Raw genomic sequence first — 24,128 nt, forward strand, 5'->3', positions numbered from 1 at the left:
CTTACTAAAATCTTATTTAGATGCTTTAAGATGGCTGGAAGGGTCGCATGGGTCGGGAGGGAACATAAGACATCCCCCGGAGATTGTATAGTCCTGACATTCAGCGACCCTAAACTGGTCCACGAAATCCTATTAAGTAACAGATACACTGTGAAGGACCACAACACCATCAGCGTTAACCCCTTGGGAGCCTTTTATCCCGCGAGCTCACTTAAACAGACGGCACTTAAGAATCAACAGGAAAGTACCCAGTGGGCGACACACACTCCAAGGTGGAGTATACCATTGTTCACCCGATATGAGTCACTATCACACATGGATGAACAAGATTGACAGGGAAGGTAGAGGAGGGGGGTGCCATCCATAAAATCAACTATTTTACCACTGCAACAATCTAATAGGAACGATCTCCTGGTAGTAGAGGCAAGTAACCAGTGTGAACAGGGAGGTATAAGCATGCCTCCATTAGAGGCTAATAGCGATCAGAGGAAAGCACAGGTAGGAAAACTTAAGGATCCCAAGAATATAGACAGGTGCCCTTTACAGCAGGCTTGACGCAAACTCAGGGAGCTAACGCTGGAAATAAAGAGGTGACCCTCGAAATCGCTTCCCTTGAAGGAGAAAAACTTGAACAAAAAAATACCTTCTCTTTCCCCTAAGCAGTCTCAATTTTTGGACAGTATTATTACTGAGGAAGAGGTAAAGTCTGCCATTAATAAAAGCAAGAAAGGGAAAGCGGCCGGACCTGAGGGGTTGCCGGCTGAAATCTATAGAGCTCTGGAAACAGAAATAGTTCCCCTTCTTACCACCTTATTTAATCAAATCCTACTTGAAGGTCAGCTCCCCCCTGCATCTTGGGATAATGCTTCAATTACCCTCATTCTGAAACCGGGCAAACCAAGGGATGCTTGTGGATCTTATAGGCCAAGTTCAATTTTAAATGTGGATTATAAGATCTTTATCACAGTACTGGCATCTAGGCTGGCCTTGATTGTACCCTTGGTCCTCCATCCTGACCAAAAAGGTTTTGTGAAAGGTCGACAATTACACAAAGTACCTTACGACCTGAAAGGAGCCATTGATATGGTATCGGCTGAGAAGCTTCCGATGGCCGCTCTTGCGTTGGATGCAACCAAGGCCTTCGACAGGGTCAATTGGGTATACCTGTCGGAGGCCTTGGCCAAGTTTGGCGTGGGAGCAGGGTTCCGCAGAACCATCGGTCTGCTATACCGTAATCCAACTGCGTGCTTATAAGTAAAAGGAGACCTGTCGGACCCTTTTACCATCTCAAGGGGGACAAGGCAGGGCTACCCGCTCTCCCCCCTACTATTTGATTTTTACATCAAACCCTTTGCGAAAAAATGGAGGGATGAGGTTACTATTAAACCTTTTTCATATAGATGGTAGGAGAGAAAGAAGCCCTATATGCCGATGATGTGCTTATTTTCACCTCAGAGGTTAGTACCACACTCCCTGCAATTCTAAAAATTGCTCGTGCATTCGGTCAAATATTTGGATATGAGATCAACGCTGCAAAGACAGAGATGCTTGTTTGGAATGACGAGGAGAGCGTTACAGAGGTACAGGCAGGCTCTTCGATGCGGTATTTGGGCTTGAATATCGTGAAAGATATCAATAAAGTTGCCCAAGTCAACCTTTTAGCTGTGGTAAAAGAGTGTCGTAAGTTTTTGCAATCATGGTCCCACCTCCCACTTTCTTTAATTGGGAGGATTAATTTAATTAAAATGTAGATTCTACCTAAAATCTCTTTTTTATTTAACACCATTCCCTTATATTTTGACCAATCTTGTTTAGTTAAATTTCAGTCAGACATCACATCTTTCATTTGGAATAACCACCTGCCGAGAATATCCTGGAAAAAACTTAGGAGGCAAAGGGACAAGGGGGGCTTGGCTGCTCCTGACTTAAAACTATAGGCATGGGCTTTTCAGCTTCCTCACACCCGAATGTTGTTGAAAATCCCCACTGACCACGGGTTGGGCTTAATGTGCTCTGCTATGTTGGATGGGGAAGGTGTCAGTCAGTCTGGCTTTATTTTTAAATTTGGCAATCCGAGGTTTAAAAAAGAAAATCAAACTGAAGGTCCTACAAGGTCTTGCAAAAATGTGGGCGGATGTAACGAAATCTATAAAACAGAGGTATTTTTGTGACGAAACACCGCTATGGGGGTTAACTGAAAGTCTGGCTTGGCTAGGAGATAGCTTAGCAGTACCCTTGAGAGAGGCAGGCCTGGAAGTTTGGAGTGACCTCTTCTTTGAAGGGGACTTACTTTCATGGGAACATCTTCAAATCAAGATCGGCCCCAATCTTTCAAGGTTTAAGTACTTGCAAATGGCCAGTTGGACTCAAGCCTATAAATCTTTACCCCATAGAGGTAATAAACTTGTTCTTGGTGGCTATAGCCTGCTAATTACCAATCTAGTGAACAGCAGACCAGCTAAAAAAGAGATCTCCCAGTGGTATAAACTTATACTTGAGGAAACGGATGGGGACTTTAGCTTACCAGATTCGCTGTGGGGCTCTTCAATTATCAGCCATAATTTGCAAGAGCTTTGGTCTGCTTCTTTCGGGCTTTTATGGAACATTGTGAAGCCTTCTTGGCTACGCAGAACCACCTTTATACCCTGCATAGGGCATATTACTCTCCCCTTAGGTTATCTAAATTCACCGAAGGTATTCAGTTTCATGCGCCAAGTGTGGGCTTGTGGCCGCATCGGATGCCCATATGTTTTTCGAATGCCCCCGATTAGACACTTTTTGGGAAGCGATTAGCAACAATCTAACAACATCATTGGGTGTTCTGGTTACCATAAACTTGCCTCTGGTGATATTTGGGATTCTAGATGGAGTTCAGCCAAGAGTTTGGTGTTCTACGCAGTGCTCCTAGCAAGAAGGGAGATCTGCAGAAAATGGAAAGACCCTTTACCTCCCTCCTTCAGCGACTGGCAAGCGTCCGTCTTGCAGACCTCTCGCATGGACCTGGCTAGGTCTGGCAACCAGAGTAAAAAGGCCTTGCCATGCCAGATTTTTAAAATAACGACATGTATCTCAAAGGGGATATCCGAAAAATCTGGCATGGATCCGGCCCTCCAGGACCGGTTTGGAGACCCCTGGCCTACACCATCTGTACAGCTGCTGCCCGGTCCTAGCCCGGCCTGTGTTAGCTGTCACACCGATCTAGGTTACTGTTGTTTAGGTAATCGGTTGGTCTTTGCCTTTCGGTGGAGCCCGAAACAGCTGAGGGATGTCTGGCCCCCACTATGTCCGCTTTTATCCCTGAAAGTTTTTGATAAACTGAGACAGCTGGTTGATGGCTAATCAGTCTTGGCATTTAAATTCATGGCGGTTATGAGGACAAAAAAAAAAATGAAAAATTAAATATCCTGAGCTGGAGTATTGCCGACCTGTCGGACAAAGTAGGTCTTCCTCAATGGTCAGATTTAATCAAAGACCCCACCATTATATGTCTCCAAGAAACGTGGTCCGTTCAAGAAATTCATGTAATTGGGTACCAAACCTTTAATACACCAGCCAGCATCTCTTCACAGGGGAGAAATAAAGGGGGCTATGCACTTATGTTTCGACCTCAGGTGGAGTATCGGTTGTAAAAACTATGGCAACAGAGTACTATCAGATATTAACAGTCACTCGGGGCGGAGAGAAAAACTTGATTATAATACATTTTTATAATAACATCCCTAGACTACTGCAGGAAAATGTCCTAAACAATCTCAGTAGTAATCTACTCAGCCTAGAGGAAAATGCGTCAAAAGATATGGCCATATTATGGCTAGGCGATTTTAACTGTCCCCTGTGCTCACACAGTGCCTTGGGAATTTGTGGCCTAGGAGACAACAAGGAGGACACCCCACGCATTTTACAAATTCAAAGCTAGGGGATCTGCTAAACAGCTTGATTTTTCATTTTGACATGTCCCACATGAATGAATTATGTTCGCCTCCGCAACCATTTCAGTCTACTTTTCATGGGAGAGGGTGCAACACTACTATCGATTTTGCACTCCTATCATCCAAGTATTCTGCACAAGTGTCCTCATGGGAAATACTTCATACTTTATTGAGCGATCACTACCCAATTTCTCTGACTCTGAAAACAAAAGGCGTGGAAGATCACACGAAGGGAGACGTGATATATAATCTTCCCATTAGCCTTGCGAGTTTAAATGGATACTCTGTTAAATGGCCCAAGATTGAACCTGAGATCTTCCTTCAAAATCTTATTAAACAGACCTTTAATAATATGGAATCATGCCTTACGCAAACCAAAAACCACCATGTTGGTTTTGATTCCTACCTTAAAATAACAGAGGAAATAAGGACAACTATTAACTAGGGATCATTGCAATAATTCTAATAAAACCCAAAAATGGTTCGATAAGGATTGCACAAATGCACATACCAACCTGAAACGCGCCCTACACAAAGAACCCAGATCAAATGAGTTTGTGTGAAATGCTAGCAAAGTGTATCGTGTAACTATTGTTGAAAGGAAAAAACAACTTAAAAGGGAAGCCTGGCAGATGCTACAAGAAGCATGTGTTAGGAAGGATAACATATTATTTTGGAAAGTGGTTAATGCCCCTTTCCTCTCAAATCAAGATAGAAATAATAGACCTAGCTATACCAGGAGAAATCTGGGTTAAACACTTCTCTGGTCTTTATGATAAGGTTACAACAGATGACAGTAATATGGATATCTTAACTACAACTGATCAAAATAGACAATCTAGTTTCTTTCCGTTAGATATTGTATTTGATTGTAAGGAAGTCCACAGAGCCATCAAAGATAGTGCATCAGGAAAAGCGCCAGGGCCCGATGGCGTCCCGATCGACGTCTATAAATCTGAAATCGATCTATGGGCTCCCTTGCTAACCAATGTACTAAACTGTTTTTTTTCACAACTGATTTTATTGAATGATTAGGCAAAGCATAAATACAGTTCTCCACAATCAGGAGGGTATTGTCAGATGGCAAGACACGTCTCGCTATTCTTACAAACCTAATCATTTGAAGGGAATACCCCCCATCCCCCCCACCACCCCAAATACCCAACGTCCTAACTACCCACCCATTATCCCACCCTAACCCGATGCACATGATCACAATAAGCCCCAGCATTCGAATATATTCCAACAGTCGTCGAGTGCCACCCTAGGCCTGGAGGTCCTCCATCGTGGGTAACCCATCGTCCGGGGCTGCTGGAGGCTCTAGAGTCAAACCCCTGTAATCCACCCACCGTTTCCAGATCTTATAATGTTTCCGGGGGCATCCTCTGGCCTCAAACACAGGTCGCTCCAACCCCATGAAGTAGTCGAGGCCTGCCTTCCAGGCCCCCACTGGAGGAACCCGCTCACCCTTCCATGCCCTCGCCAGGTCCTGCTTAGCTACCACCAGACCCAACAGCATAAGATGACGCTTGTAGATGTTCCCACCCACATTTTCCAAAACATGCAGAAGTCCCAGCCGGGGAGTGCGGGAGAGATCCCATCCCAACACCTCAGACAAACAGCTCCAAACCCCATTCCAGAACCGGGTCAGACAAACACAAGACCACACCGTATGCAACAGCGTTCCTCTCTCAGTCCCACAGCGCAGGCACTCCGGGGACGCAATCAGACCCGCCTTCCACAATCTCTCCCGGGTATAGTATGCCCTGTGCAGATATTTAAACTGGATTAAGCGGAGTCGCACTGCAATCGCGGCCCCCCGTGGGGACTCTAAAGCCTCCCTCCAGTCGTCCTTGTCCAAGGGGCCAACATCCTTTTCCCAGGTTTCTTTCAACGGGAGTAAAGAAGAGGAGCAATGAGTGACTAGCGTTTGATAGATTCGGGACACCTTTTTCTCCCCAAGGTCCCCCATGAAAATTTTCGCTTCTACTGGACTAAACTCCGGTAGCTATTCCAGGCCAATCAAGCTAGGTGCAAGCGCATGGCGAAATTGTAAATACTTGAAGAATTGGGACTTGGGCATATGGAATTCTGCGCTGAGGTCCTGGAAGGACTTGAGAGTGACCCCGGTCAGAACGTGTCCAAGTGAAGAGATTCCAATTGAATCCCAGCCACCAAACCCTGTCAACGAGGACAAAGCAGGGAGCTGTCCGTTCTTCCACAGTGGGGTCTCCGCTGTCAGTCTACCCCACCAGGCCATGCGACGCAGAACTTGACGCCAAATCATGAAGACCACCTGAGTGGCACGTGGTAGCCCCCTCCGTTGCCTGGCCGAGTACAGTAGCGTGTGCAGCGTGGTGTCTCCCATCAACGAGTGCTCGAGGGCGTATGCAGGGTCTCCTCTATCTCCATACCACCATTCATTAAGAACCAAGAGGTGGGAGACTTGATAATAGGACAAGAGATCTGATGTGGCCAGACCCCCACAATATGTGGACAGGAAACATGTCCGTAACGCCACCCTGGCGGAGCCTCCAGCCCACAGGAAGCGGCCGAACACTGAGTTAACCCGCCGAAACCACTGGGGCTCAATCCGATGTGGGTGATTCTGCAATTGGTATAAGTGCGACCATTTTGAAGATCGCAGACCTACCAAAGATGGTGAGAGGCATCCGGGACCACGTCTTGATGTCCGCCTGGACCTTCTCCCACACCGGCAACACGTTGCGCTCCCATGCAATGGCAGCAGACTCGGACAGGAAGACCCCCAGATATTTCAGTCCCCCAACCACTACCTGCAAGGCCGATGCCCAGGGGTAAACACTTGCCCCCCCCGCCCAGCACCCAAATGGTTGACTTACGCGGGTTGAGAAAAAGCCCCGACACCTCACCAAATACGCGCATAATCTCCAGGATACGGGGGCCTGATTGGTTAAGATCTGTAAGGAAGAAGAAGACATCATCCGCATAGAGTGCGATTGTATTGGAGAGTCCCTCACTCCACACAAAGCCGCGAAGCTGCGCGTTAATGCGCACCCAAGAGGCCAGAGGCTCCATGGCCAACGCAAAGAGGTAAGGGGACAGTGGGAACCCCTGCCGGGTCCCCCGGACAACTGAGAATTTCTCCGAGATCGCCCCTGACACCTGCACGGACGCAGTTATATCCGTGTATAGCAGTCTGACATACGAGATAAACACCGGGCCCAGGTTGAGACGAGGTAGGAGAGCAAACCGGTATGTCCAGCTGACCGAGTCAAATGCCCTGTCAATGTCCGCTAACAATAATGCCGCCCGCTCCCCAGAGGCCCCCATGGCGTCAATGGCCATCTGCGCTCGTCTGATGTTGTGTTGTGTCGCCCTATGCGGCATGAAACCCGCCTGGTCTGGGTGGACTAGGTCAGCCACATACGGGAGGAGGCGATTTGCCAACGCCTTGGCCAGCAACTTAGCCTCGATGTTAAGCAGGGATATGGGACGATATGATTCATGGCGGTCCGGGGATCTACCCGGCTTCTTAAAAACGACAACCTCGGCATGTGGCCAGTCAGCCGGCAGGCATCCCCGTTCCTGTGCCGTCTCCAGAGCCGCCCTATAATGGGACCCCAATTGGAGATGGAATTTTTTAAATAAAATTCGCAAGGAAAGCCACTCGGTCCGGGTGCCTTCCCCGTGTTGAGCTGCCCCAACGCCTCTCCCAGCTCCTCCGCCGTGAGGGGGAGGTCCAGGGATTTTCTCACCTCATCTGAAACAGGAGGTCCGCAATAAATTGGTCGATCGCATCGGCCGGAAGACAGTCCCGTTGAGCATATTGGTCAGCATAATAATGGGCGAAGCTCGGCGCCAGAGCAGCTGGATCAGTTACAGTCTGTGAGACCCGGCAATGTAACTGGTTGCATGGTGTGTTGACACAATCTATGGAGCATAGTACAGGACTTATCTCCCCACTGATATATCCTGCTCCGCGTGGCCAGCCATGCTTGTCGAGCCTCATCCATTAAAACAGATGCGAAGGACTGTTGCACCTGCAGGAGCAGCCGCACCGCCACCTCGTCTCCACTTCTCCGGCTCCGCTGTTCTAGTAGCTCTACTTGCGCCGCTGCCGCAACAATGGCCTCCCGGCGTCGACGGCGGGCAGCAGTGCACCATGCTATATCTACGCTCCTCAGAGTAGGCTTCATGGCCTCCCAGACCGCTACTGCGTCTATATCCTCAACTAGATTTTCCTGCCAGTAGTGGGCGATCGCACCTCGCATGTGCTGAATATAGTCTGCCTGTTTAAGGTGCCACGAGGACATCCTCCATCGGAACGGTTGACGTTTCCTATGCAGCTCAATCCTTACTGCGACAGGGGAATGATCGGACAGTCCTCTAGGAAGAATTTCGGCCTCCCTCACCCTTATGAGGAAAGCCCCTGGCATAAAAACATAATCCAGTCGTGAAAAGGAGCCATGCACGGCAGAAACATAGGTATCCTCTCGCACTGTGGCATGCATGTGTCTCCAAACATCCACCCAGCCCAACCCTTCCACCATCGCACTCAGTCTGGTAGGGGCAGCAGCCGCCATCGTCCCCTGCAGCCTCCTACGGTCCACGCACACGTGCATAACATCGTTCCAGTCGCCTCCCACCACAGCCAGGGATTCCGGGATGTCCGCCCACACTTCAAAGAGCCTCTCAGCCAAGGACCACTGTAACGGGGGAGGAGCATACACACTCCCAAACACCACCGGTTCAGCACCAACCATGCCCTTGATAAAAACGTAACAGCCCTGTGGATCAATCCAATGTCGCTCATGAATGTAGGCCAGACTGCGGTGAACCAGAATAGCAACTCCCCTCGAACCCAGGGAGAACCCGGCATGATAAACCTGTTGGTAACCAAATCTCTGCAGGCTAAGCACCTTTGTCCCCATCATGTGCGTTTCCTGCAGCAGCAGCACATCTGCAGCTTCACGTTTACCCCAACGCAAGATCGCCCCCCTCTTAATTTTGTCTAACATCCCCCTGACATTCCAGCTTAGTACTCGCATGGACTCTCTAGGGAGTCCCGGAAGTGGTGCATCAACCATAGTCAAAGTGGAAAAGACTCCGAGAACCCCAGCACCCAGTCCAGGCACACCACTCAAGTAATTGTAAGGCAGTAGGAATCACGTGCAAAGCCCTCTGACCACCCCAGACCCCCCCCCCTACACCACCCCAACCCCATCTCCCCAACGTCCCAACCCCTGAATCCCGCCCCCCACTCCTATACCTCACGGAACTTTAAGTGTCTGTCGCGGTATGGGAACCTCGGGCCCAAAACGGAGCGCCCAAGGCCAACCATGCCAATGGATCCCAACTATTCACTCTTACTAAGTACCCCCCCCCCCCTCAGGGCCAACCCCCACCCGTGGGGGAACTAGGCAGCCCCATAAAGCAGCACCCCGAACCCCACACCACAACCTCCCACCAGCATCAGCCCGTAAGGAAATGGCAACCCGGTGACATTATCACAAGCCTGGGGAGGCCCAACCATAGTCTGTGACGTGTGGCAGCACCATGCGCTTAATGTTCAGCTGTCCAGGTAGGCACAAACCGTCCTCGTGTGATCCCCTCGGTGGGCCATCAGAACCAGCAGACAATCGTATGCCCAAAGTTTCAATTTTCTTTCCCAGATTGATCGGTGTAAAGTTGTGTCTCATCAGGCTGGCCACTGCGAGAGAAGGATCGCTTCCGTGACCGGGACTTCCTGTGTCGCTTACCCCTGGCAGCGGGGTCGCCCCCCTCCTGCGACGACCCACGCGACGGGCCGGAGCCCAGGCCCGGCTGGGCGTGCGGCCGGACCCTGACTGTCTCATCAGTCCATCTGAAGACCTCCTCCGGGGTATCAAAGAAGTGGGTCTTCGACTGGAAGATTACCCGGAGGCGGGCCGGATAAAGTAAGGAGTACTGTATGTTCAGGCCACGCAGCTTAGCTTTCGCTGCAATGAAGGAGTGGCGTTGCTGCTGCACCAGTTTAGTATAGTCAGGGAAAATCATGATTTTATGATTTTAAAACATGAGTGTCTCCTTGGCTCTTGCTTCTCGTAGGATGATGTCTCTGTCGTGGAAATTCAATATTCTGGCAATGACCGGTGTAGGTCGTTCTCCGGCGGGCGGCTTCTGCGCCAGGGCTCTGTGAGCACGCTCTACCACAAAGCATCGTGACAGGGCGTCCGGGGGGAGCCAGCTCTCCAGCCATTGCGTCAAAAAGCGGTCCATGTGTCCCTTCTCGCAATCCTCCAGAAAGCCCACAAAGCGCAGGTTGTTCCTGCGCGCCCGCCCTTCTGCATCCTCCACCCGGAGCGCAAGGCCCTTTTGGATCCTTTCCATCACAGCCACCTTCTGTTTCAGTGTCCCCACATCGCCTTCCACTCCACTGATCCTGGTGTCTGCCTCCGTGATGCGGGCCACTGCATTGCGAAGATCCTGCCGCAGCAAGGTGACATCAGCCCCCACCGCTCCAATTTTAGCGTCAAGCATGTCCCTAGATTGGGTGATCGCCGCCATTAGTGCCGCATTATCGGGTCCCGCGCCCTGGCCACCCCCGGAAGCACCAGGCCCTCCACTAGGTCCGGTAAATTTGTCGATGGGCTCCTGTTTGGTGGACCCGCTCCCTCTTCCGCCTCTGGTCATGAGTACTAAACTGTTTTAACAGATATAAATTTAATCCAACTTAGTCGGAAGCCATTGTAGTTCATATTTTTAAAAGGGGGATAGAAACAATCCAACTTGCTAACGCCCCATATCCTTACTAGACGCCTTAATGAAAGTGGCAGGTAGGTTAATTTTAAATAGGTTACAAGAATGGGCAGAGGAGAAGGAAGTCATTTCTAACTTGCAGTACGGGTTTCGGACAGGGAGAGGCACCATAGAACAGGGTCGCAAGCTTGCCTTGTTAATTGCAAAATACGCCCGCGCTAAGAAGGGAAATCTTTTCCCGACGTTCGTTGATCTAAGCTCAGCGTTAGACTGCATGTACCACGAAATATTATGGAGCATACTTAGTGACATGGGTGTAGACTACCAAATCCTCCTATTCATCAAAGAAAGTATCGGGGGGCGGGAGCCAGAGTACGGTTTGGCAGGTGATGGGAGTGTTCAACTAAATTTAAAATAAAGAGAGGTGTGAGACAAGGGTGCATTTTAGTATCCTTTCTCTTTACCCTCTATATCAATAGTGTAGGATCCCATCTTAGTAAATTCCAATATGACCATCCAAGAGCCGGAGACACCCCTATCCCCATCCTCTTGTATGCGGATGATGCCGTAATAATGTCACGGACCAAGATTGGTCTCCAGAGGGCAATAACAAAATTCCAACATATATGAATGCAAGAGGGTTAAAAATAAATGCCCCTAAAACATATACAATGACATGTGGAAACACAAAGTTTTTGGGTAAAAATAAGATTAAGAATTCAAATAGATTTTCCTACCTAGGCATCAATTTTGACAAAAAGGGGACATGGCTGGCAGCTGTGACTGCAAGAAAATTAGCCTTTTCTAGGGCCTTAGGTGCAGTAACAAATTTTGCAATGATATTGGGAGGGAGGCCCGTGCTGGTATTGTTGCAGATTTATAAATCTAAGTGTATCTCCACTGGCACTTACGGGTAGGCATCTGGCGGATTGAAGAGGCGGAACAACTACAAAGAAGTGAAAACCTCTTTACTCGCTACCTGCTGGCAGTGCCTAGATCCACGGCAACCTACAGCTGCCACAGTGAATTGGGTCTAACTTATATTACGGATACTGTCAAAATCGCTCCCCTTTTTGTTATGGCATAAGATATGGGTTACAGTGGAGTTGGGTTTGAATAGAGACATCATCGTAGACTGCCTTAAATTAGATGGAGTGGCCAACATCAAATGGCTCAACTATGTAAAAAATCTGATGCAGGAGATTGGGCATGCTGAATATTTTGATACGCCAGCTAGTATGGAACTTTTATCTAGAAACACATTAAAAAGGGTGGCCCTGGAACACTTAGAGAATAAAAGGTAGCTTGTTGAAAAGACGAAACGTACAGTGATGGAACACCACCTGATGACCATCTGTGAGGGGGTCCAACCGTACTTGCTATTTGAACCAAGTTGTTACACTTGGATGTTATTGAGACGGTTTCGTACTGATTTGTTTTACAGATTATTAACTTTCCCAGAATGTAATGACTGGTCAAAGGAACTGTCAAATTGCCCATGTGTCGACGTTTCTCATCAATCCAATATCCACTGCATCCTGTTCTGTAAATTTTATACAGTTCCTAGAAAAAGATTTTTGACCCCAATATTTAAGACCTGGGGGTTATATAGATGTAGAGTGGCATAAGCTTCAACAACTAGAGGCTGACTTTGTAACCAAGGCAGTATCTTCTTTTCTAAAGTCAGCTATCAGATACCGAAATACTATGTAAAGAGCACCTATTAGTTAAAATACATCAATCGCTGTCTCTTACTGTTTGAATATGTTGTCTTTCTGCTATGGAACAGACTCTAAAGTGTACATTTATAATCCCGTATATGACCTGACCAAGTCAATCCATATATGACCTTTCCCCTTTCGTATAGCACTTGTGACCTAAGGAATTTTATACTTTTTGCTCATTTAATGAATTTATGAACAATATTTTATATGTCATTTTAACATTGTATCGATTGATCATACATTTTAAACATGTGCTTTTATGAATTTGCAATACAAATCGAATAAAGCTTTATTGATGGATTGATTGACTTAACAATGGCAACAAAGGTCCTAAGTTGACCAACACGATCAGTCACCTAAAAAAGATCAATATTTGGCACGCAAAGACTAGCAAAATGCAATGGATCAATAGCTTTAACATGTGTAAATCCGATGATTTACACACATTCCGGATGTGTTGAAATTCTATAGACTGCCAGGGTACAGAGAATGATGTTTCTTGCCTGAAGTCTGGCATCATTATATTGAATCGTTTTAAGTTATTGGAGGTGGGGGCACATTCTTATAGATTGATGTGCCTGGATCCAATCATGGGTCTGTCTCCCATTACAAAGTCTTAAAATCACAAAAAAGCTGACAGTGTAACGGCACCCAGGCCTGAGCAGTATCCAAGCTCCAATAATAAAAACAAGCAACAGTAAATTGTTAGGGCCAGAACTGCCCAGGTAGGCCATTTCCCTTAACTGCTCATGTCAATAATCTTAGTATTCTCAAACATGGGTAAAAATAAAGTGTCTGGGGGGTTGCCTTAAAGAAAATGGTGAAATAGTCACTCCCTGCTTTTTTTTTTAAAGCTACTTTCTTAACATAACAAGAACAATTCCTACAAACATTGGGGTCACTGCTACCAATCCTCTAGTAAGCTGGTGACACTGTCCTAGGACACAGTTTGACTTCAAAGATTGCTGCTGTCAACTTTCAGTGTATCCTGCTTGATAAATGAACTGGAAATTAACAGGATATAATGTTTGGTTGAAGAGTGATAAAACACGAAGTGTGCTATCTAGAGGGTGGCAAGTTTGATGGGGCTCTTCCCTGCAAATGTTTAGGAATTTGGACTAGAGGAAGCTACCATAATCATCTAGGGCTAGTTAGAACAACAGCTGTAGCCTTAAATATCTATTTGTTCTGCTTATTCAGCAATCTATTGCTACAACTTCTTCGGCATCACAATAGGTTGACATTGCACAATGCCCATAAAGACTGCTCTATGGGCTTGCTAAATCAATTATAAGAGAATAGATACTCTTGGAATTTTGCATTTAAAGCAATAATGTGTCCTGGAACTGTGTGCCTAAAATGCACCTTAACAATAATGCACTTCATTTGGAAAGAACATAATCCCATTTCCACCAGCCATCTTTGCTCTTCGTATTTAACTTCAATATTAAAGAACTTAATTCTAAAATCCATGTGGTAAATGGTGTTCCAATACTGCCGGTTTAAAAGGTGCTTTAGCCATGTTGTACACCATTGTGGCTGCTGTTCAGCATGGCTAAAAGTTAGTAACGTGGGGTGGGGTAGATTGGAATGGGTGAATTGGGTTAGAGAGAAGTGTGGTGGACTGGGTAGAATAAAGTGGGGTAAATTAAGGTAGAATGGAGTGAGGTGGATTGGGGCAAATTGGGGTGGAGTGAGTTAGGCTAGAGAGTAGTAGATTAGACAAATTGTAGTGGGGCAGGTAGGGGAAGGCTAGATCAGGGAGGAGTTGATTGGGATATACACCCTACCGCACGGTCCTCAGCTTGGACCAGCAGCAACCTCTCAGGCATTCTAATTTGTCTGTCTTGATGATGATCCAATGACCGTAGTTGGGGATCGAAACGTCGACAACCATATCTTGACTCCAACCTTTTACTTATGATTAATATGGAGCATAAGATGTTTTCCTCGTTGTGACTACTGCAAATTATCATCACTAAAAAGTCACCCTGCAAATATATGCCTGAGGTCTGGAAATCTGTTCATTTCCATAACCCCGTCACTTTCTGCTCACTGCATTATACTATATGCCTTCAAGTGTTTATTGAATGTGTAAACAAATACAGTTTTTTCCATTTGGATATTGAGATACACAACTCTGATTGGAGTTTTATGTTTATGACTGTATATTTTCCTTTATAGGGACCACTGTCTCTAATAACACTCTGCTAGCCTTGGTCCCTTCTGACTTACAAGGATCCCTTGTCCTTTGTTCACTTATTTAACCGAGCTGCTGCATGCCATAATCAGGCTACACAATGGCAACTATGCGCAGGTCAGGTGCGGGAGGGATGGAGCGCTCTCCGCAAGGTTTCCTGTTCTCAGGGGGGTTAGGCAGGGTTGCGTCCTGGCGCCGACCTTGTTCTGCCTCTTCGTGAACAGTGTTATATCTCACCTTGACGAAGTAAAAGACAATGACGCCCCTTCCCTGGCAGGCAGGAGGGTGCCAGCCATCATGTTTGCTGATGACACCCTCCTGCTTTCCAAAAGCCCAATGGGGACTCAGAGGATTTTGGATGGATTTGGTCTTTTCTGTAGACAACATGGTCTAGAGATCAATTCAGAGAAGACCAAATTCATGATTTTTAAACCCTCACCAAAGAGCAGACCAAATCCCACTCTGGGTACAGCCAGCTTAGAAAGGGTCACAACCTTTCAGTATCTGGGGGTGACTCTGCACGTAAATTTATCCTGGGAACCCCAGATAGTGAAATCTCGGCTAAAGTTGACCCAATTATCTGGTGCAATCCTGAAGGTTGCAAATACTTCAACCTACAAACATATAAGTCCAGCACTGGAACTGTACAAAACGCAAGCCAAGGCGGCTGCAATGTACAGCAGTGAGCTTTGGAGGTACAGAGCAGGTCGGGATCGCGCCAGAGTAGAAAACATTTTTCTCAGACGTCTACTGGCTCTCCCCCGTGGCACACCCCTGATTCCCTTGAGATTGGACGTGGGTTTACCCTCTATCGCTGCTGAGCTGGAGTCTAAACCAGTAAGATTCTGGCACAGGCTCTGGTCCACCAGCGAGCTTAAACATTACAGGAGTGATCTCACCCATGTATTGGCCCTGAATCAACGAGATAGAATTCCCTGGCTGGCCTTTGTTAAGAAGGAATTGTACCGTTTAAATCGGTCTGAACTCTGGGAAGTCCCAGCAGCAGGCTGCCAAAGGCTATCCCGGAAACGACTTGCCCTAACTGAACGTTTCCTGCAATACAAAAATTCTTATGAGTTTGAGGATTTTATGGATATTATTTTCCCAATCCTTGCTAGGAAGCTGTTTATACAGTGGAGGTTTGGTACTTTACTGATCAAAACTTTTACCTCCAAATGGCTTCAGAGGGATGATAAATCCTGCCCAGGTTGTAATTCCCAGGATGAGGAAGAAACCCATCTTTTTTTCTTTTGTCCTGCATATTATAGACCTAGGAAGTACTGGTTGGTCCCTCTTTGCAGGAATTTGGGTTTCAGGAGCTACATAGATGCCTACAGAGTTTTAAAAACCAGTACTCTGCCTAATGTAGTTTTTGCTGTGGCGAAATTTATTATGGCTATGTGGCTCATCAGGAAAAAATTGTTAATTGCACAAATCCCCAAAGTGTGAACTTGTCGTTATATTCATGGACTGTGCTTTTTATCAATTTATGTCTATTTTATTCCTGATTATGAAAGATTTTTTCCCTCATCGTCCCTGGAATGATGAGTTATTCTTTTTAATGTAAATGTGTTTTTATAAATGTAACTCTATTTTTTTAAATGTTGTCAGTTTGTATATAACATGTATCTTTTATGGTCTTATAGACCGAAATAAAGAATTTTTGGATTGGATTTAAGAGAAGCAACCTGGCAGGGCATTTCTGCCTGCTTCAAAATACAAGTTTAAGTGGCTGTAGCATCAGAGGGCTGATGAGCTCGGAATAACTGTTTATGCATGGCAGGATGGAGACAGTTGTCCTTATTTCATCTGCTTGGTTGTTTCAGAAGACAAGAAGAAAGGGGGAAATTTTCAGTGGGCAGGTTCACTGAAAAGTGCAGTGAGTGGACAGTCACCAGGACCAGCGTTGGGCTGTGCCGAGACAGGTGTCATCCAATTTTTATTAAAGGCTGCATCTAAGAACAGATATGTTGTCAGGCTGATGTAAATCAGAAACTACTTCCTCAAGTAGGTAAACTTTTCAGTCCAAAGTGAAATATATGGAGGGAAATATTTAGCTTCTGTTTCCCTTTAACACCAACGTGATATTATACAGGCACAAGTTACTGATCTATGAAAAAATATATAGCTTCAGGAGTGCACTGGCTGTTCTGTAGGTGCTTGTGGAAGTTCTTTGAGAAATTGATTTTGAAACCAGACTAACTTTTAAGAGGAGGACTCCTCTTTCTGGGAGGCAAGCCATTTTGTCAAAATCTTTGCTGAAGCTTAGAACCATCCAGGCAAATCAAACAACTTCGCTATTCCAGATGCCTTGCCACTCAAGTTCTTGGTACCAGAGTAGTATGGGAAACCAGCCCTTTAGTATATATAAGAGTGGACTCCGCATTGGAGGATACTTTAAGGGAGCACACAGTGACCTGGCAGGCTTTAGGTAATGTCCAGGTTCTGAAGCCTGTAGAACGATATTGAGACTGTGGATATCTGGTACTTGAGTGGTAATTAAACCACAGCATTGAATCGGGAGGGGGCGTGGCATGTAATACCAGGGTGATACTCTGTTACTCAGGTTTACTGGTCGCGTAGTAAAAAAAATGAATCTAAAGCAAACATGCTGACCTTTGCCAACTTACTAATGCAACTATATTAAGCTCCTTCACGTCCAGTATTATCTCACTATGCAATTCTTGTAGCGCTCCCCAGCTTAGAGATTGCTTCCATCACACTTACTTTATCAACGATTTATTTATCAATTGCCATGCATTGCCTGCATGCTGGGCTAGGTGTCCAACTCCCTGCAGTACTACCTCCTCTCTATACAAACTGCCTGCCATTACGTATACTATATACGATTTCCTGCAGTCCTGTAATATTTACATACTATTCTGTTTTGTCTCATTTCATACTATTATGCCTTTACTCTATGCAAATACCTGCATCACTATCTCCTAGCAGTACTGCTTTCAGGATTTAAAATAACCCACAGCTGACAGCAGCAGCGAGCGTGCAAGTCCATGAACCTCATCAAAATGGAAGCACACTTGGGGTTCCAAGCACACAAGAAAGATTGATTACGTAATAAGGAAATAGATGCACACAAAAAGGGCCATTGGCAGGTTAACCTACTCACCTGTGCCCAGCGTCAGGAACTGTGTGCCTACACCAAGAACTGAGCAGAGCAGGCTCTTGTAGGGTGGGAAGCGGAACACATCTGTGTGGATGATCTTCCAGCCATTGTCACCCTGGTCAAAGTCATCAGAGCTCTCCTCATCCAAGTTGTAGCGGGCCAGGTCACTCTTCAGCACCCGCATCAGGATGATAATGACAAAGCCCATGAGGAGAAAGACTAGAACCATTGAGTTAATTATGGAAAGCCAGTGGATCTCAAGGGTCTTAGGGAAGAAGCTGTAGTCCCGCAGTCTGTCTCCACGGCGCTCATAGGGCACAGTTGTCTCAAACCAGTGGACACTGTAGGTGTGTGTCATACTCAGAGGCTCCTGCACATCATCAAGGCTAAAGGGCTTGACATCCTTTACACTAACATTAGCAAAAATTATGCGGTCACTGTTGTACTCTATGTTGAAGTCCAGGTGGGTCCAAAGTCCAACCTTGTGGGAATGTGGCAGGAAGCCTGTCTCCTCCATGTACCCCACAAAGCCACGGATGGGGATGTCTTCCAGAACCAACTCAAAGTAATAGAGCTCCTCAATAGCCTGGTGCAATTTCTCCACCTATAGAGTTGAGAGTGGGGGAAAATACAGAAGATATCAGTGCTAGCTACAACCGCAAACAAGCGACCATGCTGATTTCACAAAAGGCCATATAATATTTAACACCTACCGGAGTAAAAAAGAAAATGTTTAAAGTGTTTTATATCTTTCCTAAGCCGTGTCCCCTACCCTTGAAGGATACAACAGTCATCTCTCTCTCCTCATCCCGAAATTGTAGGTGAAATAAAAGAGCTCATTAAAAAAAATGCAGCTACCAATTCCAAAGAAAAGTCTAAAGGTCTATGAGCATCCACGTACAGTAGGGGAAGAATAAAGGAAAAGTCTAGTCAGTGTAAGACACCATCTGGTTGTAAGAATAAATCAACAAATAAAAGTGTTCTGCTGACTCATTAAAAATACTCTAGATAAATGTTCGAAAATGATACAATTGTTACTGGTGTTTATTTTAAACAAATGGATTTAAACAAAATTGTGGTAAAAGGTGTAAGTGCATTAAAAAATGTTTCATTTTATCAGATTTCACAAACCTTTTTTTGACATTTATGAAAACAATATTTAATGAGTCTTAAGGAATCTTTTTTCCTTGTTGACATAATGTAAAGAATGTGATCTTTCAAGAGTCCAGAGTAGGCCTATTTCCACAAAATTAGCTTTAATAAAATTGAAGCATTGATATGCTTACATACCAAAACAGACTTTGCAAGGCCAGAGACTAGTATGGCGAGTTTGAAACTAAGGCACAATTGATTATGCTCAAATTGAAAATACGAAGCTTCGCAGTAAATTTACACTAGCTGGTGGCTGGTTTAGAAAAATATGAGTGACAACGGTGGTGTTGCATGTTTTTCCCATTTGGCACCCACTAGTTGGGTAGTTATTAGACTGTCATTTGTTTGCCTTTTAGAGCTGGATGTGCAACAGTGGAAAGACGATGAGAAAAACTGGTAGAAACCTTTTTACTGCTCGCTATTCCCCATTAAAATTGCTGCAGGTATGTGCTCTGCAAACCAGTCGAGTTCTCGTTGGGGTGAGAGTGGGATGAGAGGGTGGGTTTAAAGGCCAGGTCAACAACTGAACAGAATGAAGTGAACATGAGGGGGGCTTAAATCTTAGCTTTGCCACACAAACAACATATAATCAAGGTGCAGCCCTCGGTTCACCGATCCCATGCCCCACTCTCACCTCATTGACAGACAGTTTCAGCTCACACAGAGTCTGCTTCTCGGCATTCTCCCTGAAGCGGATCTGGTAGGTGGACTTTATCATGCGGTCGCCATCCAAGAGCTCACCCAAGCTAAGTGTCCGGTGAACAATCTCCTTTGGGGCACAAACTGGTAGTGAGTAGTAGAGGTAGGTCTCCTGTGGGTTGTGGTAGGGCCCCACCTTGTTCACATACAGGATCACAGTTTCACCCTGCTTGTAGCGGTGGTCTTTCTCAGAAGCTGTCAAATGATGGACATTTGATAGGACAATCCACAAGAGCAAGGGCAAAGAGAGGGTACCAGGCTGCATGGTCATTGGAGAGCAGAGGTCTGACGACGGTCTACTACCTGCAGAGTAAAGAGAGAAGAGGGCATAAAGGAAGAGCAGAGAGGTATTTTCAGAGAGCCGGAGAGAAAAAATTGGGCCGGGAGAATATGAGAAAGGAATGGGAAGGTGAAAGAAACAATATGTTATGAAAGTGTGCAGTTATTTATCTGTAATAAAGGAAATAAATGTTAGGTTGTAATGGAGCAGTGATACTCAAAGTACAGACCTCCTGACCTTTACATGCGGCCCCTGGTAAACTGCAGCACTGGGCTGCTGTTTACCCGACTCAACACCAACATTGAAAATATGTTAAATAAACCAGCAAGCCTTTAGTTAAAGGTTTTAATTGGAGTTAAAGAAAGGGAAGTAACTAGGGTGTCCTGGACCACACTCATTTAAAGTAAACAAAAAAAACCACACATTCGGTTTTAAAGACATCTTGCAGCAAAAGTGTAATAGTATAATAAAGCCTATTACCTTTTCAAAAAGTGCATTTCGTTAGCATGCAGAACCGTTTCACCTTGGTATATCAGATATCAGTGCATGGAATGTTTTTCATTGTTAGTTTTCAAACATGAGTTTAGAAGCATTCATTCTTACCTCCCACCCTCACAAAAATGCTAATAGTGAACTAATAGGCAAGTCAGCTGTTATGTGCACACTTTGGGTAACCTGGGTTTCTATTATACATCAACATTAGTGTTTATTAAATCAAACACAGGGGAGGATTTTGTATAGCGCACATCCTGGTGTCCTGTATTTCAAGGTCCTCTTATATTTGATAATGAAGAAAAAGGAGAGAAAGTCAAATAGAACAATTGCCTAGGATCACACAATTTGGTTAAGTGTAGAAGACTGAACTAATCACAAGTTTTTGGTTTCAAATTTTGCATTTCAGACACTATGCTTTGCTTTCCCTACACCCACATTAACACCAACTCCTTCCTACCAAACCCTTGCCTGCCACCCTGTCCCTGCGGACTTCAGTGCGGACCTCGGTCACATCACAGACCAAGCTTTGTGGCCCCTGGGAAAATGTTTGTGAGTACTCCATTGATAGAGGGCTTTATCGATGTACTGCTGCTATGGGTCCCCAGAGTGTATCAATGCAGTGTTAGGTTAGTCAGCCTCAGTTCCTTACACTCCTCTGTGAGCATTGATCTCTGTAAGCTAGGCCTTACGTAGTTTGCTGTAATAATTCAGGTTATGTGGCTTTTTATGCCACTTAACTCCATGTTCTTTTAGTTTGTCTATATCGGAACTTGGGAAGCTGTTTTCCTGCCTGTTGGGGATAGTCCTGGCACCAGCAACACCCTGGTGGGAATTTAGTCCCAGGGTGTAACATCCTGACTCTCACCTATCTGCAGAGCTGCAATTACCATCCCCGCAGAGCCGCACTAGACCCTGTTGGGACTTCAAGTCCCAGGGTGCCCTGTGACCTAACTCAGCTGCCACAGGTGTCGGGGAGGAGCTCTACACTCGTTCAAAAGCGCTGCTATCTTTTCCGTGGTGCGGGCCACGCCCAGGAAGAGGCAGGGCAGGCCACCCCCCTTGATTTCAACCATCAACTTAGACCAAGGGGAGTACTTCCTTTGTTGCACTGAGGCCTTCCAGCTTGCCCACCACTAAATATCCTGCAGTTGCTGTTAATTGGTCATCCTGCAGTAGAGTTTAAAGATCTGTGTTTGAGGAGGAGTATACGGCAGAGCCGTACCCCATATTAAATTAGGGTGACCAACCGTAAATTTCACGGACAGTCCGTAATTTGGACCTCACGTCCGTTGTCCTTGAGGAAATCTTTTACGGACGCCTTTTGTCCGTAATTTTGGCCATCACAGGGCGCAGCACTGATGGGGTGCCTCGTGCTCCTCCTTGAGCAAAAGAGCAGCCCCTCCCGCCCATTGTCATTCTGTGTATGGGGCTGATGATTGCCACAGACAGAATGTCAATGGGGGAGTCTGGGCTGGTAAATCATGTGGCGGCCTCCTCATGCCTCGGTGTTCTGTAAAATAAAAGGCAAAATGCTAATGCTGCAACTTTAGCAACACGTAAGAAAACTGTTTATATAAAGAAGCCTGGAAAATAAGTTAAAAAGAACGGGTTATCGTTCTTTCACTGTCTCATCATTTTTGAACTGAAGTATTTGTAATATTATATTCAACAAAGCCATGGTTGCTGCTTTTTTTTATTTTAAGCAACTAACAACCATTGACAAAGCCAATAGTCCTGGTTTTCGTTGGTGTAATGATACGTGCTGTATTATATATATCTGGATGCAATGACAAACAACATAATACCAGTCGGGCGGAACACTACACTAGCGCTGATTTTTAGCCTAGGTGTTTTAAACTACGCCCTTAATTACATTACTTTGAAGAGACCTCCCAGTTTTTTTACCCAACTTCAAGCCCTGGTAACAACACCATGTCACAGTCACCTCACATCCTAGCACTGTGCATCATGTGCGACTCATGACTTCTACGTTTTCAGACTGCCTATGTGCAGGGGCATAGTGAACTTTCCCCCACACCACCCCACCCCTTGCGGTTTTGTTACTGGAGGCTGGCACTGCAAAGTTTCTTCCTGATATATCCAGTAGTTTCCAATCAACAATAAAAAGCAGCTTCACTTATATTCAGGTGTGGTTCACCATTGTCTGGTGACTAATGTACCTGCTGGAGCGAGATGCAAATTTTGAATTGTCTAAGGCAGCAAGCTGCAGCCATACTGAAAAACCGTGAAGTGCACGATTGTCCCAACCCAATATAAACCGATTTTGACTTGTACTTTGGTTGTCTATTTACTTACATATATACTATTGCGCGACTACCTCTGACGTATCTGTAAAACTTAGCTTTTGTCTCAAAGTTTTGTCCTGAATTTTGACCTTTTGTCCTGAATTTTTGTCCTGAATTTTGACCCTTTGTCCTGAATTTTTACACTCACCGTCCTGAATTTGCACCTATGCCAGTTGGTCACCCTACCCCATATTTCATCGCAGGACCACTTTGACAAGCACCCCTCCACGGCAAGTAGACTGGCCTGGGTCCTTTTTGGCACCCCCTTTACCATCCTAAACTCGAATTGTTGCATGCCTCTGGTTGCTTGACCCCACCTACTGTGATCTCAAGGGGTGTAGACTTATGGTTACCTCTACCTACGAGCCTAACCAATTCTTCCGGGTCTTTTACTTATTATATTGTTTCTAGGCTTGTTGCCTGTTTATTGCCTATTGGACTGTTTGACTTGCATAAAGGGCGGTCATATTGCAGATTCCTCCTAAGTTGAACAATGAGGAAACGTACTTGTGTTACTAAAAAGTCCCGAGCCCAAGTAAACCCTTCCTCCTGCCCCTCCCAACCTCAATTGACAGAATGCTACAAAGGTCTAAGGGCGCTGTTACTACAGAAATAGAACGCACTGAAAGGCGTCTGCTAATAACTCCAGATTTTTCCTTTCCTCTAGTAGTTTTGCCTACTTCTAATATTATTTCTGCAGTGCCCTCATCTCCTGGAAATGATTCCCTGCCCCCTTTCCCCCCACAACAAGTAAATGCTTCGACAATTGTAACTAGAAAGGGGGATGCGGGCGCAGGCATTCGCAAGAATGGGAAACGTAAGCAAGAAGGTGTGTGGGGGGGGGTGGGGGTGGGGGGGGGGGGGCGGGCACCTAAAAGCAAGAAAAAGAAAGGGTGTCACGGGGCAAGTGCAGAACAAATACCCAAGCCAAATCCAATAACAGAATCCACTATGAATACCGGTATAGACTTAAAGTGTCCATCCTGGGCTCAGACCCTACTGGTAGACCTGCTAACCCAATTCAGAGCTATTGTAAAGGGAAAAGTTGCCCCTTTAGTTGATCAAATAAATAACCTGACAACTATGGGGGGATCGAAGGCAAACCCATGTTAGTTCCAATACAATAAAATCTGCACATTAGAGGGGTGATTCCAGTTGCTAGATAGATTCTATCAGCTGGGCTCCCCTAGACAATGAAGTGACACCAAGGACTCAAGATCCCATTATCCACACGATCATTAGCCAAGACATCAGTCGCACCCCTCAGTGCCCTGACTTACAATGGGGGCAAGAACGGACAGTGAACCCAAATTTAAGGAAACCTCACTGTGAGGCTGGGTATAATGCTATAACCCATACCATGCGGAGTACCCATCAAAGTACCAACAGCGTATCAGGGCCTAGCACAAGTAGAGAAGGGTCGGGGAGGGAAGAGTGCCCTGAGGGTAGGTTGGAAGCAGTCACCCAGCCAATTATAAACCTTCCACCAGCCTCATCCA

General features: G+C 45.9%; 1 protein-coding gene across 2 annotated transcripts in view; it reads right to left on the reverse strand.

The window, feature by feature from the left end:
- The window catches only part of TM9SF1 (transmembrane 9 superfamily member 1), a 281,183-nt gene that overhangs the window by 145,930 nt on the left and 111,125 nt on the right, over positions 1 to 24,128 (reverse strand). For both annotated transcript variants that reach the window (XM_086923727.1, XM_086923726.1), the window contains exons 2-3: positions 19,484 to 19,851; positions 17,701 to 18,301 (exon numbers count right to left, since the gene is read on the reverse strand). In XM_086923727.1, coding sequence (XP_086779853.1) covers positions 17,701 to 18,301; positions 19,484 to 19,819 — 937 coding nt within the window. In that variant the 5' untranslated portion in view covers positions 19,820 to 19,851. The remainder of the gene's footprint in view (positions 1 to 17,700; positions 18,302 to 19,483; positions 19,852 to 24,128) is intronic.

This window comes from Lissotriton vulgaris, chromosome 5 (assembly GCF_964263255.1).
Source record: "Lissotriton vulgaris chromosome 5, aLisVul1.2, whole genome shotgun sequence".
NCBI classification, from domain to species: Eukaryota; Metazoa; Chordata; class Amphibia; order Caudata; family Salamandridae; genus Lissotriton; species Lissotriton vulgaris.